The sequence below is a fragment of the Hyperolius riggenbachi genome, chromosome 1 (genome assembly GCF_040937935.1).
Source record: "Hyperolius riggenbachi isolate aHypRig1 chromosome 1, aHypRig1.pri, whole genome shotgun sequence".
Lineage (NCBI taxonomy): Eukaryota > Metazoa > Chordata > Amphibia > Anura > Hyperoliidae > Hyperolius > Hyperolius riggenbachi.
The window spans coordinates 309,559,538-309,575,043 of record NC_090646.1 but is presented as its reverse complement, the minus strand read 5'-3'; the positions used below and the strand labels follow the sequence as shown (position 1 = coordinate 309,575,043).

Sequence of the window (15,506 nt, the reverse complement as noted above, 5' to 3'; positions counted from 1 at the left end):
GAAGTAAACATTTTATAATCAAGATTAAGTAAAGAAATTGGGCGGTAGTTCTTGACCTCCATGTGGTCTCTTTTAGGTTTAGGGATAACTGTAATGGTTGACTGTAGGAATTCTGGAGGGGGGGCCTTCCCATCAAGTATAGTATAAAAAAATCTAATTAAGTATGGGGTAAGTACCTTTTTGAATTTTTTGTAGTACAATGCCGTGTAGCCATCAGGGCCTGCTGCTTTCCCATTCTTTAGCTTCTTTATAGCTATGGTTACTTCTTGTTCTGAAATTGGTAAGTTAAGGGCTGCTGCTTTATGTGGCCATAGGTGGGGGGTATGTACTGAACTTAAAAAGGTGTAAAGAGGTGAAGTGTCCGGATTTATTGTTGAGTTGGAGTATAATTCCTGGTAATATTTAAGGAATTCATTGTAAATTTTTATTGGGTCAGAGGTAACGTTTCCTTTCTTGGTTTTAATTTGGAGGATCTTATTTAGATTTTGGGCAGCTCTAAGTTTTTTGTCCAGCCAAGTGTTAGGCTTATTATATTGTGTATAAATTTTACATTTCGTCCAATGGATCGCTTTCTCTGTTTTGGCTGACAGTATAACGTTAATTTGTGCCGTTACTTTAAGTATTTGTTTATATAAGTATGGGGAAGGGTTTGCGGCGTGTGCTAGCTTTAACCGGTATAATTTGTTTTCTAAATTTAGCTGTTGCTCTGATTTGGATCTTTTGTGCTCGGAGGCTGTTTGGTTTATGGGCTAACCAGAGAGAGCTTGGGCTAGTGTGTTGGGTGTCATTCAGTCTAAAATAGTCTAGGAGCTGCTCCTCCACATCAAGACATGTTATTTGATTAGTGTAACGATTGCGGAATCGTCTCCGTGGTCAGCGCACCAGACGTGCACTGACGCGGCGGATTTCCTCCACAAGCGTATAATTGAGGACACCCAGGCTAGGTGCTATGCACCTGCAGAGGGAAATTCCTGTCGGCAGGTGGAGCTGGGGAGTGCAGAGGAACAGCTCCTCTGCCCTACCACACACGCCAGACAGGAATTGTACGAAGGGAAGAAAGAGAAGCGATTGAGAGTGAGCACAGAGACAGATTGTGTGTGTGTGCATAAAATTAGTCGCCAACCCCCGACTGTGCACACACCACAGCAGATAAGAAGCAGGAACGCGATCGCGAGAGGTGCGATCGCCAGACGTGACACAAGGTTACAGCAAGGCGGAGCACGAGAGTAGCAAAGGCACAGCAAATAATACAATGAGGAGATACGGAAAACAACAAACGCTAGCTAACCGCGAACACCGCACTCATTCGCAACAGTGCACGCGGTTATGCGCGGTCTCCACGTGATAAGCACAATAGAGACAAGCACGCCTAACTAACCATCGACAGGCAAACATGAAACAGAGGACGCGAACGCTTGCTTAACGGTTACCTCATCGAGCCTCCAGCAAGCGGTCGTAGCAGACAAGACAGACACACGAAAACAGGGACAAGCGAGAGATAGGATCCACAGCACTAGCGAGAAGCGAGTGCGATCCAGGTACAGAGTAGCAGAACAGAAGGATCCACAGCACTAGCGAAAAGTGGCTAGCGCGATCCCAGGAGACAGAACAGAAGAATCCACAGCGCTAGCGAAAAGTGGCTAGCGTGATCCCAGGAGACAGAACAGAAGAGATAGCTGGTAGCAACCGCTGCACCAGCTATACTCCAAGAACAGAGATCAGAACCATTTCCTGTCGACCACCGCTGGGACAGGACAACAGCAACAGAACAAACAAACAGATAAACAATCCTTACTGCACTTAAGGAATCTGCCTAGCACAGTTTCCAGGAATTACTCTAAGCTGATCTTCAAACCAAGAGCATTGCTGACACTTTCTAGGAGTGTGTACTACAAACCCTGAAGGAATGACCAGCAAAGGACTGTGGGTAATCCCAACCTTTATACTGCCAGTCATCACAGGAGGCAGGTAGGGGATTTGCATAACGAATGTATGCAAATTCCTCAGCAGCAAGCTGCAGAACTGACAAAATGTCTCTCTTAAAGAGACCTGCAGAATGCAGACGTGAACAGTGATCAAAACGCTGCCTGTCTGCACAGGCAGCTGAGCAGATTCTCACAATTAGTTAAAAGACTTTCATTTAGTCTCCAGGATGAACGCACTTGAGGAGTAGATAGCGATTTTGCCGTTGTACCAAGAATATCATGGTCGGACCATGCTGAGACTTTGTGTCTAGAGTATAATAAATTCTGTATAAGGTCTGATGAAAATAAAATTAAGTCTATGCGAGAATACGTTTTATGAGCTGCCGAGTAAAATGTATAGCTTTTATTTTGCGGGTTATGCTCTCGCCAGGTATCAATTAATCTGTGGGAGAGTAGTAGTGAGGTAAGCTGGCATGTCAGCATACACTGTCTTGATGTAAGGGCAGCCCCAGACCTATCAACTGAGGGGTTCGGGGCTATATTAAAATCGCCCACCCACAATATCTGTGTGTTGTCAGTTTTGGAGATGTGGGATAGGACTAGTTTAATTGCAGGGAGTGGGGCTTCAGGTGGGGCATATAGATTTGTGAGACAGATTGGGGTGTCTTGAATGGATCCTATTATTATGTGAAACCTGCCCTCTTCATCTTCTATGGTCTTATCTATTCTTAAAGGTAGCGAATTATGTATTAGAGTGATAACTCCTCTATGCTTTTTGGTTGCAGAAGAGACAAAGTAGCGGTGGAAATTTTTGTGGAAATATTTGGGAGCAGATGTTTTAGTAAAGTGGGTTTCCTGACTGCAGATAATATCAGGAGTACATTTGGCATAGTCAAGGAAGGTCTTTCTTCTTTTAGTTGGTGAATTAAGGCCTTTAGCATTGTGAGAAATTATAGTAAAAGAAGTCATTTCAAATGATTAGGCAAGACGCTTCTAAGAACATTGATACAGGATAATAAGATGTTTAGGGGGTGGGTCTCCTGTGCAACCAGATCATAGAGTAGTTGTGGAACATTAACATTACAAAACAAATAACTGAGGCATAGGAGTATACAAACCTCCTAAAGAGGTAATCAACCTCTGGTAGACAAGGTACACTGTCAGCCATATTAACCGACTTGCAGAGTGGCTCATCTAAAGAGGACAACATGAGCTAACTCAAGCAGCGAGGGGCATACACAAAACAGTAAACACGGAGGATTGCTGGGCAGATTATCCGCCATTTACAGCCATTAATTTAAGGCATCCATCTAATCAACATCAACATTGTGTACCGTTAACCAGTTAGACGATAACACTGTGCAATATTTAAGATAAATGAATCTGTTTAAAACATGGTCCTCTTGTGTGGGTCTAATAAGGGCAGGAGAAGATTGTTGGTGTGTGGGGAGGACAAGAGGAGCCCGGAGGCGCCGGGATAATTTAACGGCGCTCTCCCCGCTCCTCCTGATCCCCCCCACCGAGCTGGTCAACAACAAGTTCAATTCAGTATGTTAAGAAGGGCTGATATAGCCTAACACTGAAAGTGCCTTTAGGTAGTGGTTTGAACATCCATTTCCCCTAAGTTCGTAGCTATGCTTCCAGCGGGACATAATCCCATAGAAAGTTTTAAGTGGGAGTGATGCCAGGTCGCGGACCTCTAACATCTAAATAGTCCATAGTAAGGTACAGGGTAGTGTAGAAGGTGAATTGGTTTAAGTTTAGAAAAGGGGAGCCCCTCTTACGTAGGCCTGAAGCAGGTTTCTTGGGGGTCACAGTTAAACCAATTCTATGACACATAATAGCTCCAAGATTGTGGGGTGAAAAGTTTATACCTGAGTCGGGCATTAGGTCCAACCAACATACCGTTCTCTCAAACGACCTCTGGACCGAAACCTTCAGCTATCAAGGATGCCCGGTCGCTTCCAGTGAATCACTTAATTCGCCCTGTAGCTCTAAGATGGCTGCGTGGATACATCTGGCTGGGACAATCGGCGGCGAGCAACCTCATTCGAAATTCTAGAGGGCCCAGGCGATCTCTGAGGTAGCGGAGGAAGGGTCATCGGCTCAAGTGGGATGCCAGCTTGTTCAAGTTGACGCCTTGCCTCTTCAGGAGAGCGCGAGGTGTAGGCCTGGCCATTGTGCTAGAAGGAGAGGGAGAATGGGAATCCCCACTTATACCGGATCGATGCCTTGATAAGGGATGCTGTGATCGGTCTCATTGCTCTCCGGCATAGAATAGTTGTGGGGGCCAGGTCGGCAAATAGCTTAACTGACACTGGGACACCTGGAAGGGCCGTTTAGGTTTCTGGAGGCCTCTAGTAGCATGTCCCGAACCTCTTCATATTGAAGTTTGAGTACAACGTCTCTTGGGAGCTCCGGATTTCTAGGCCTAGTCAGGGCTTGATGAATTTTGACGATGCGTAGGTTGGATTGATCTATTTGAGGCAGGAGGGCACTAAAAAGGTTAAGAGCTGTTGGTTTGAGGTCCTCAACCGATTCCGGGGGCCCCGTATGCAAATATCGGCTCTCCTATGGCGATTTTCCATGTCTTCTAGCTTGTATTCCATTGCCTCTAGTTTAGTGGTTTGTTCATCCATCCTGATTTTATCTGTAGTGAGGGTATCACTAATGGAGTCCGTCTGCCGCTCCAGGTCCCCAACCCTAGTGCCAATGTCATGAAGTTGTTGCGTGAAGTCTTTAACAGCTTCTCTCAATTCTGCACGGAAAACTCTTTTTATCTCCTCCACCATACGTTCCAGCGAGGAGTGGGATGCTGGCGATGTCTCAGAGGCTTGGCTTAAGACTGGGCTGTGGGGAGTTTGTCGTTCCGGAGTGGATGACGCACTTCTCATGGCTTCCTCCTCCGCCATCTTGGCTTTCAGTGCCTCCCGGGCCTTAGACTTTCTAGAGGGCTTGTCCAGCGAGTTTTTTTGCAGATTTGTCTTTTTTGTTCTGCCTGCTCCCGGGCATATCACAAAGCAGGGAAGACTGTTTATAGGTCTGGCGAGTTCAGGTATCCAGCCTAAATTAGATGCTCCTCGCTGCTCAAGTGCGGAGGACAGAGAGATTACGTCTGTCCCATGACGCTCCGCACATGCGCCTCTAATGTCAGATTTTTAATACTCACTGTAAGTGACAGCAACAAAGGAGAAAAGTAATTTATAGCTCATTTTACTCTAGAAGAAATGAACTTCTGTGTTTTAAATTTTAAGATTTTCACGACAGTTCCTCTTTAAGTATGCCTTGCTGTTACTGAACTAAGCATAATGATTATATGAATGTATCAATATCTATGTTCTATTTCTCTATATGTTTATATATGTGAGCAAGCAAAAGGGATATTGATTAGGTAATAGCATGATATATACTCCTTCATAGGCATAATGAGATATTCAGGACAAGTGTCAAGTGTTCATCAAAGGAGAAGCTATGTTGAAACTAGCCTGTATAGTTCGTCATGTATAGTTCATCGCAGCCATACCATTACTATCTAACCATGAGACTAACTAGTCCCAGCAACACAGCTGCAGGATACGTAGAAAGTAGATGTCTCTAAGCCCAGCCTACAGCCCACCATACAGTGCAATGTAAAGAAATGCAGGTTTTAATTTAGAAGAACATAGGTGGTACACGTTCAAAGAACTTCAAGAGCAATTCTCAATACCTGCCATCCACTATCTCATGTGCACCCAACACAGGTCAGTTTTTAAAGCTCACTTAACGAACATAGCAGATAGGGGGAAATTTGGTTGAAGTAACTAATACTATACGTAGGATTATACAAAAGAAAAATAGAGGGAATCTCATCTATTGCCCATGTTTAATGCCAAATATGCATTTAATATCCAGTATAAGAATCCACATTATGTAAATGCATGCCGAAAATGTAATTTGACTGATGCATTGCTGACCTCATGCATTGCATCTGGAGATGCCGTTTCATACAATCATACTGGGATGAAGAGACTATCTTCCTCAGGAAAATGTGTAAAAAAAATATTCATAAACAGCCCCTAATTTACCTATTTTTTTTTTTAGATATGTTTTATTGCTTTTAACAAAATAGACATGACATATACAAAAAATCATCCCTTCCCACACCAAACCCCATCCCCCCACTCCTACCATACCCACCCCCTGGGTCTGACTCCAGTACACTCCCGCTCCATAACTCCAGTCCCCAGCATAATAATAATCTCAATTACATGCCATCAGATAAAACATAAGAGTTTCAAGCATCATAAGTATCCCCCTGATTCTTTAAACAATCAAGCTGGGGAGACTAAACTCTGTCAAACTTGGCAAGGCATTGTCTTTGCATACACGTCAGTTTATACATAGCAACATTAGAATGAACAAGTTTCACCCAACCAGCCTCAGTGGGAGACACTGAAGACACCCAATCCAGTACAATAACCTTTTTAGCAAAGAAATACAGAATATTCAGCAGGACTATTTCATGTCTGGAAGAGCTAGATTCCCCTGTTAGTGCGAACAAAAGAAGTTTCAAAATAAGTGGAGTGTCAAACAATATTGAAAAGGACTTCAACAACCTGAGTCGAGTATACCTGAATATGGGAGCAGGCCCAGACCATATGCCAATAATTCCCTATAGCAGAAATGCACCTCTGAGAGGTGTCCAACCTTCTTGGATACATATGTGACAAACTTTGCGGGGTGTAATAAATCCTATAAGTGAATTTTAAGTTCATAAACCTGTCTTTACATGAGATAAGATAATCCTTAACATCATCTAAGAAGTTAGTCCATTCCCCCTCCTCCAATCAAGGCACATCCGCTACCCATTGTTCATATGCCCAATGCACTCTATTAGTAGTATCTAAAATAAGTTCTTGATAGATAACTGAAAGCCTATGCAACTCCAAAGTTATTTGCTCGAAAAATTGCGCCATCATGATGTGTCTCACCGGTAGAAACCTAAAAAAAATTGTATTTGAGAGAGAGTAGGTAGCTTTAAATTGGTTGCAAATTGAAAGAGCATAAACGCTGCACATTGTTCTGTGCACATTTTTGTTTTGTAGTGGGAACAAGCTCTCAGAATGTTATCATAGGTGGCCGAGGACTTACTAACAGTCTTCTGTCTTTTCTTCATTTAGATTGTATGTGCTGTTTTTGCTGCTCTTCTGCATTTTTTCTTCTTGGCGGCTTTCACTTGGATGTTCCTTGAAGGAGTTCAGCTATACATCATGCTGGTTGAAGTCTTTGAAAGTGAAAATTCAAAAAGAAAATATTTCTATTTGATGGGATATGGGATGCCTGCACTTATTGTCTCTGTATCTGCAGCTGTAGACTATAAAAGTTATGGAACAGATAAAGTGTAAGTGTTTAATAAAGATATACAATTTTTTTTTATTAATTTGTAGTTTGTCTAAATGCAGAAAAGATGTTATTTTGTTTCTGATATTATATCTTAGTGGCCTATAATTTCTTCTGTGCTCTTTCCTGTATAATGCCAAAATGCGGTTTACAGTGTGTGATAATGTTTTATTGTAGCTAGAGGTAATAAACTCTAGTAAATCTTCCTTTCCTAATGTTAAGAACTTCCTGCTGCCTGAACCTTTCCTTAAAGCGGATCCGAGATGAAAAACTAAATAGAACAAGTGACTTGTCTATATATCTTATCTAAAGTTTAGATAGTTTACACAGCAAATCTATCTTCAAACAGCTTCAACAGTATATTAATATTTTTTCCTGTGATACAATGGGAGCAGACATGTTTTCTGCTTGTCACTATTACACAATCACACACAGGCAAGCTTATCTGTATCTAGGCATGCTAATCTGCATATTCTGTGAAAACTCCACTCTTATCTCCTCCATTACGCAGGCAACTGATCTGTATCTGCACTGCAGCTCTCAGATTGTGAAAACTCTGCCTCTGAAATCTATAGCTAGTAACACCTTTTTCACCTGCCCAGACTGAAATCCCACAATCCCTTGCAAGCGCCAAGGCACTCTGGAGAAGCTGTGGGTGTGGCTTGTTTAGTTTATATGAAATTAGGGTATTAAAACAAAACAAAACAAGTATTTGGCTTGAGGAATGCCCTATAAACTATATGTAAGGAACACAATTATGCAAGGAGTAAAAGTTTATCTCGGATCCACTTTAACTCTAGCTTCTCCCCTAACGTCAACCTCGTCTTGAACCTAGCGTTAATCTTTTTTCCCTACCCCATCCTCTAACCCTGTCTCCTAAGCAAAGCCTCCTAAACAACCCTAACAGATTCTCACTTTCCATTGCTTTTATCTTCACTGAATCCATGTGCTATCTTGACAATCTGTACTTAAGTAGCCAAGCACAAGTACCCAGACCAACTCTTCATGGACAAAAATGGTGGTACACAGTCAAAAAACCTTGGGTGTCAGTACTGGCTCTGGAAGTAGTTAAGGGGCCCATACACTTACTGATTTTCCCGCCGATATACAGCCGATTCGATCACTGTGATTGAATCGGCTGTGAAATTGTTGCGCAAACGTTGACCGAACTATCGATTTCCATCCGAAATCGATCGTTCTTGTTGATTCCTGTCATTCCTGTCCGTGCAAAAGATTTCGCTCGATCGCCGGCAGGTCGGGAGTGCGTCGATAGCGGCGTTCGAATGTCCGACGACCGACGCTAGTGGAAATACACTACCTGATCCGGCCGGCGCGAGTCCCCGCTGTCACCGCTGCTTCTTCTCCGCGCTGGGCTCCGCTGAGCGGAGAAGAAGACAGTGGAGACCGGGGGACTCGCGCCAGCTGGATCAGGTAATGTATGCGGGGGCCCGAGGGCAGCGGCAGCAGCGGCAGCTTCACAAATGGTGAATCGATTTCATGCTGAAATCGATTCACAATCTGTTTGCAGTAAAGGCAGCCATACGATCCCTCTCTGATCAGATTCGATCAGAGAGGGATCTATCTGTTGGTCGATCTGATGGCAAATCGACCAGTGTATGGCCACCTTTATGCTGGGAATACACCATACAATTTTCTGTAAGAATCTCTGTAAGATTTACCTGCCAGATAGATAAATTCCAACATGTTTGAAATGATCTATCTAACCATCTATCTACCTAGCAATTAGGCATTGTTCTACTCAGCAGGAGATGACCAGAGATAATGAGATAATGACCAGTCTCTACGGAAAATAATTTTTTAATTATGCATTCTAACAGAAAATCTATAGGTGCATACACACGCACTACTAAATGCAACAACGGGTCCGCCGGACCCTGCTGCTGGGTGGTCTTTAGCCGACAGTATGTGCGTGTGTACGCGCTGTCGGCGGACTAATAAGGCTGTTTCTGAACGATCCACACCCGCATACTGTCAGCTAAAGACTGCCCAGCGGGAGGGTCCGGCGGACCCATCGTTGCATTTAGTAGTGCATGTGTACGCACCTTAACAGAAAATTGTATGGTGTATTCCCAGCATAAGTCAACTGTATCAGTTTGCGAAAGTAGCTTCATCAACCGAGGGAAACTCAAGCACCAGCAGGATCTTTGACTACCATACCCTCACTAATTTAAACTTTGTGTCTCTCAAGATGCTGATTAACCCCTCATTAATCATAAAATAATTATCTGCTTAACCCTGAAAGGATCATAGGTTGTCTTTTTTCTGTTGTGTGCTATTGTCATTTTGAAGGCAAGAAATAGAAGAGGACAGGTTATTTTGCTCTTCAGTCAAATCATCTTTCTCTCAATGAAAGAGAACAGGCCATGGAAAAAGGACTGTAATCATCATCCTACCTAATAAAACCCCTATGTCACTGCGTTCTCCTCCTGCTCCCGGCACACGGGCGGACTTTAGAGCAGGAGGACGACAGGGCAAGGGGGCGTGTGCGGTGACATTCGGCCGGCAGCGGTGACGGCCGGTAGGGGAGGGGGGTTGCGAGGGTGGCCTAGAGCCCGTTGCTGTAACAGGGTTAGGTCCACTAGTCCTACCTAATAAGAGACAAGTGTCCCTGAGTACACTGTCTCTGTGTTGCTGGGTCCGTGCTTTTTGCTACTGTGCATGTGCGCAGCACGGACCCAGACAGCCGTTGGGACATGAGGATGGGGCCAGTGAGCCAGGCGGACGGGTGCGCGCGCTGTCAAAAACAGACCTAGAGCCTGTTTTTAAATGGGCTTGGGTCTACTAGTCCTATATAATAATGATCCTGTGTCGCTGCGTCCAGCAGTTATGCAGCATCCCTGTGTCCCTGTTATTTTGTTACTGCGCATGTGCGCAGTAACAGACAGCTGGAGGGACCAGGGAGCAAGGTGGGTGGGTGTACAGGTTGCGTGCGCACGGCGGGCGTGCACGGCAGGTGCGCGCACATGCGCAGTGACTGGCGGCGGTGGTAAAAAAAAGACCTAGAGCCCATTTTTAAACGGGCTTGGGTCTACTAGTATATAATAAAACCCCTGTGTCCATGTGACCTTCTGTGTCCCTGTGTCCGTGCTTCCAGACCTGACAGTTTGCTGTCTGTGAACCTCATTGCATTGTGGGAAATAACAGCTTTCGCCAACTGTGCAAATACTGTGCAAAGCCGCGGAGATAATTCAGAGGAAACTCTGTATTTCGCGAAAAATTGATAGTGTGTGGCTTATTAAAAGGTTATCTTTTCCTATAGACATTGGAGAGACACCCGTCCATGGTAAGTGTTCCAGATTCAGGCCGACCATATCTGATTCTATTCCCACCCACTGTTGATAGTGCCTATGTCGGCTCCAGTCTACAACCCTGATGAGAGAAGCAGCGGCATAATATTGCCGTAGGTTCAGGACGGCCATTCCCCCCCCCCCCCCATTCTTTGGAAGCGTCATCAAGGCAAACTTGTGACGAAGAGGCTTGCTATTCCAGATAAACTTTTGAAAAGCTTGACGAATCTCCACAAAGTAAGAAAGGGGAAATCTTATAGGTAGTGTTTGAAAAACATATACAAATCTAGGAAGTACGCTCATCTTGATTATATTAACTCTCTATCTTTTATAATCTGGGACAATAAGGGGGCATAATTAAGCTGAAAAATATCAGCCAAGTTGCTCGGGATTTTTGTGCCCAGATAGGTTATCGCTCGGGATGCCCATTTAAAAGGGAAAGAAGATTCTAAGCTAGATTTCTCACCAGGGCTCAGGCCAACATCTAGGGCTTCAGATTTATTATAATTTATTTTAAAGTTCGACAATTGACCATAGTAGGTTAACTCTTTAAAAAGATTAGGAATAGAAATAATAGGATTTGTCACAAAGAACAAAAAGTCATTAGCATATGCTGCTATTTTGTGCTCTGATGATGCTAGCCTGAGCCCCTGAATATATTGATTTTGTCTAATAGTGCACAAGAGAGCTTCCAGGGATAGTGTGAATATAAGGGGAGAGAGCGGGCACCCCTGCCTGGTTCCATTCAGGATCCTAAACAGGGCACAGAGTTCTTCGTTGACCTTAACCATCCCAGTAGGGGCCGCATATAGGGCCATAATATATGCCAACATTCTCTGAGGAAAACCAACATGCGCAAGAGTACAACGGATGAAGTCCCAGTGGACCCGGTCGAAGGCCTTCTCTGCATCCGTCGATAGTAGCATCTTCGATGAGGCCTTCGACCGAGCCCACTGGACCGCATTAAGGGTTCTAATAGTACCATCCCTGGCCTCTCTTGTTGATATAAAACCCACTTGATCATAGTGTATTAATTTGGACATTAGCGGTGAGAGACGAGTTGCTAATACCTTTGCATACAATTTTAAGTCTATATTCAGAAGGGAAATTGGGCGATAACTAGAACATACTGAGGGGTCTTTATCCTGTTTGGGAATTACTGTGATATGAGAGAGAAGCATGTCAGTGGGGAAAACGGTAGGCGAATTTGTGTCTGAGATAGAATTAAATGCTTTTAACATATGGGGGAATAATGTACTCCAGTATTGTTTATAGTAGTCTAGTAATAGTCCATCCGGACCAGGAGCTTTTCCTACCGGGGTACTATTTAAAACTGTTTTCAGTTCATCTGCAGAAATTGGATTATCCTGAGTGTCAACCTAGGCAGATGTTAATGAGGGCAATCCAGAAGATGCAATATAATACTTTATTTTCTGCAAAAGGACTGTCTTATTAATTGATGTTGGAGTATCGGGGAGATTTTAAAGTGACTCATAGAAACCGCAAAATGGAACGGTTATAGAGGATCATCCGGTGCCGGTTATAGAGGATCATCCGGTTTCATTTTCAGAAACATTGTTTGCGAGAGTGGAAGGGTCTCATTTTCATTTGACTCCCTTGGTTGTCTGCTTGACTCGCAACCAACGGAGGGAGCTTATGTAATCAAAGTATAGTGGGTGGGGTGAGGGCGCTGGGGCCCGCACCTCCACCCCCCCCCCCCCCCCCCCATCCGGCCCCTTTCCTCTTTTTTTTATTTTTATTGAATTTTTTCTTTCATCTCTTTTGATGCTCTTATTTCTGAGCATTATTGGTTGTTGGGAGCGCCGACTTGCTCTGGGGGGGGGGGGGGGGGGGGATGAGGGGATTGGTGCGGGGCTGGGGGGGTCAGGGGGCAGGGGGCATTGGCCCTTCTTCCCTCCCCCCTGTCCCTCCCTCCCTCTCCTCTCTGCACATTTTCTTCTGCTGTGCACGTAGGGGGTATTAGTAGAGCCTACTATGTATATATACTTGACCATGCGGCCGGGAGGAGCGGGTATGTAGGTAAAGATCGCTCACCTTTCTCCTCCCTGTCCCTGGAGAAACCAGTATTATCAAATTTTTCTCTTCCTTTTTCTGAGGGAGAGGACTGGTTTTCTCTAGGTGGCACTTCCACTAGGGTATACCATGTGATGGTGGAAACTGGAGCATTGGCTCTAACGTTATTCTTTTTGTTTCTATTTATATTCATTCCTTTTTCTCTCTTTTCTCTCTTTTAGTTGGGCTGTGAAGGGGGATGCGGGTGGCTCTGAAGACATGGGTAGGCAGATTGTATATGGCGTCACTTAAAATACAAACGCTCAATGTCAGGGGTCTGAATATCCCAGAAAAAAGATCCTCTCTCTTGAGGAAACTCCACAGGGGAAGAGCGCAAATAGCATTCCTACAGGAAACTAATTTCAAAGGAACAAAACATCCCGGTATGAACAGTAGAAACTACCCACATAACTTTTTAAGTAACTCCCCAAACACTAGGACAAAAGGAGTTGCCATATTGCTTTCCAGGCAGGTATGTATGTCTTAGGTTCAGCAATATGCCGATCTGGGAGGACGTTTTCTGTTTATTAAAGGTCGTTTGAATAACAATATGATAACCTTGGGTACCTTTTATGCACCTAATACAGGACAACAAAAGTATTTGGATCACTTTTTAACTGAACTAGACCTTTTTGCTGGGTATAGTTTTGGGGGGAGATATGAATGTGGCACTGGAACCATCACTGGATACATCGTCGGGGAGATCAGTTCTCCCTTATCGAATTGCTTTAAAATGTAAAAAATCATTACAGGCAAGGCAATTAATAGATACTTGGCGACTATTAAATCCAACCTGCCAGGATCACACCTTTTATTCATACCCCCATGGGTCACATACCAGGATTGACTACATATTTGTCTCCCATAACTTATTGTCACAGGTCTCTAAAGCCGAGATAACATCAGACGTCTTGTCTGATCAGTCCCCGGTGGTGATAAAACTTTTAATCTTGGAAAAGAGACTTAGTCATTATTCTTGGAGACTTAATGCCTCATTACTGGGGGATGAAAATGTAGCAGACTGAGTATCAAAAGCATTATTTAACTATTTTGAAACCAATGCCACTGAGGATATCTCCCCAATAACAGTTTGGGCCGCACACAAGAGTGTGATACGTGGAATTCTGATTGCAGAAGGCTCACGACTCAAAAAGGAATGCGATCTGGCCATTGAAGCCTCTATGCAAGAGATTCATAGGCTAGAAGTAATCCATAGAGGAGTATCATCTGTAAGCACCCAGCAAGCATTAGCAAAGGAACGTGAGAAGCTCCGGTCACTTCTTTTTTTTAAAGCCCGCCACGCAGCAACACGTTGCAACAGACAGTATTACGAATATGGCAATAAAAGCAGCCAACTATTAGCAAAAGCCCTTCGGAATCAACAAACAGCTAATTATGTACCCGATATTAAAGATGCAGGTATAGGAGACTGTGATGATTTGCTCAGCTGCCTGTGCAGGCAGGCAGCCTTTTGACCATTGTGTAGGTTTGCATGCTGCAGGACTCTGGAAAGAAGAGCTTCGGTCAGTTTTGCAGCTTGTGCTTGCAGAGAAATTTGCATACGTTGTCATGCAAATTGCCTGGCCACATTCATTGGAGGCGTGTACTATAAGTACTATGTCTTTCCCACAATGCTTTGCTGGTCATAAGGATTTCGTCCTTTGTAACACTCCTGGTGGGGTGTCAGCCTTACTCTCTGTTTGAAGATCAGCTTAGAGTAATTCCTGGAAACTGTGCTAGGCAGATTTCCCTAGTGCAGTTAGGATTGTTTATCTGTTTTGTTTGTCTGTTGCGATTGTCCTGTCCCAGCGGTGGTCGATAGAAAGTCGTTCTGATCTCTGTTCTTGGAGCATAGCTGGTGCAGCGGTTGCTACCAGCTATCTCTTCTGTTCTGCCTCTCTGGATCGCACTAGCCACTTTTCGCTAGCGCTGTGGATCCTTCTGTTCTGTCTCCTGGGATCGCGCTAGCCACTTTTCGCTAGCGCTGTGGATCCTTCTGTTCTGTCTCCTGGGATCGCACTAGCCACTTTTCGCTAGTGCTGTGGATCCTTCTGTTCTGCTACTCTGTACCTGGATCGCGCTAGCCACTTTTCGCTAGTGCTGTGGATCCTATCTCTCGCTTGTCCCTGTTTTCGTGTGTCTGTCTTGTCTGCTACGCTTGCTGGAGGCTCGGTGAGGTAACCGTTAAGCAAGCGCTCGCGTCCTCTGTTTCATGTTTGTCTGTTAATGGTTAGTTAGGCGTGCTTGTCTCTATTGTGCTTATCACGTGGAGACCGCGCATAACCGCATGCACTGTTGCGAATGAGTGCGGTGTTCGTGGTTAGCTAGCGTTTGTTATTTTCCGTATCTCCTCATTGTATTATTTGCTGTGCCTTTGCTAACCTCGTATTCTGTCCTGATCTGCTTTGTGTCACGTCTGGCGATCGCACCTCTCGCGATCGCGTTCCTATTTCATATCTGCTGTTGTGTGTGCGCGGTCGCGGGGTGGCGACTGGATTGGCGCACACACATACAACCTGTCCCTTTGCTCGTTCTCATTCGCAATCGCCTCTCTTGCGATTGCGTTCTGCGCTTCGTACAATTCCTGTCTGGCATTTGTGGAGGTACAGAGGATTGGTTCCTCTGCACTCCCCAGTGCCATCTGCCGACAGGAATTTCCCTCTACAGGTGCGTAGCACCTTTTGCTGGGTGCCTGCAATTACACGCTTGTGGAGGATTTCCGCCGTGTCAGCGCACGCGTTGTGCGCTGATCACGGAGAAAGTTCCACAATCGTTACAGTATGACCAGCCCAACCCAAAACCCCAGTGTAGACGGAATTTC

At 44.6% G+C, this 15,506-nt stretch overlaps 1 protein-coding gene across 9 annotated transcripts in view; it reads left to right on the top strand.

Annotated features, from left to right (window-relative positions):
- Window positions 1–15,506, top strand: part of ADGRL3 (adhesion G protein-coupled receptor L3) — a 2,975,920-nt gene that overhangs the window by 2,146,877 nt on the left and 813,537 nt on the right. For all 9 annotated transcript variants that reach the window (XM_068233819.1, XM_068233821.1, XM_068233820.1 and 6 more), the window contains one exon: window positions 7,085–7,305. In XM_068233819.1, coding sequence (XP_068089920.1) covers window positions 7,085–7,305 — 221 coding nt within the window. The remainder of the gene's footprint in view (window positions 1–7,084; window positions 7,306–15,506) is intronic.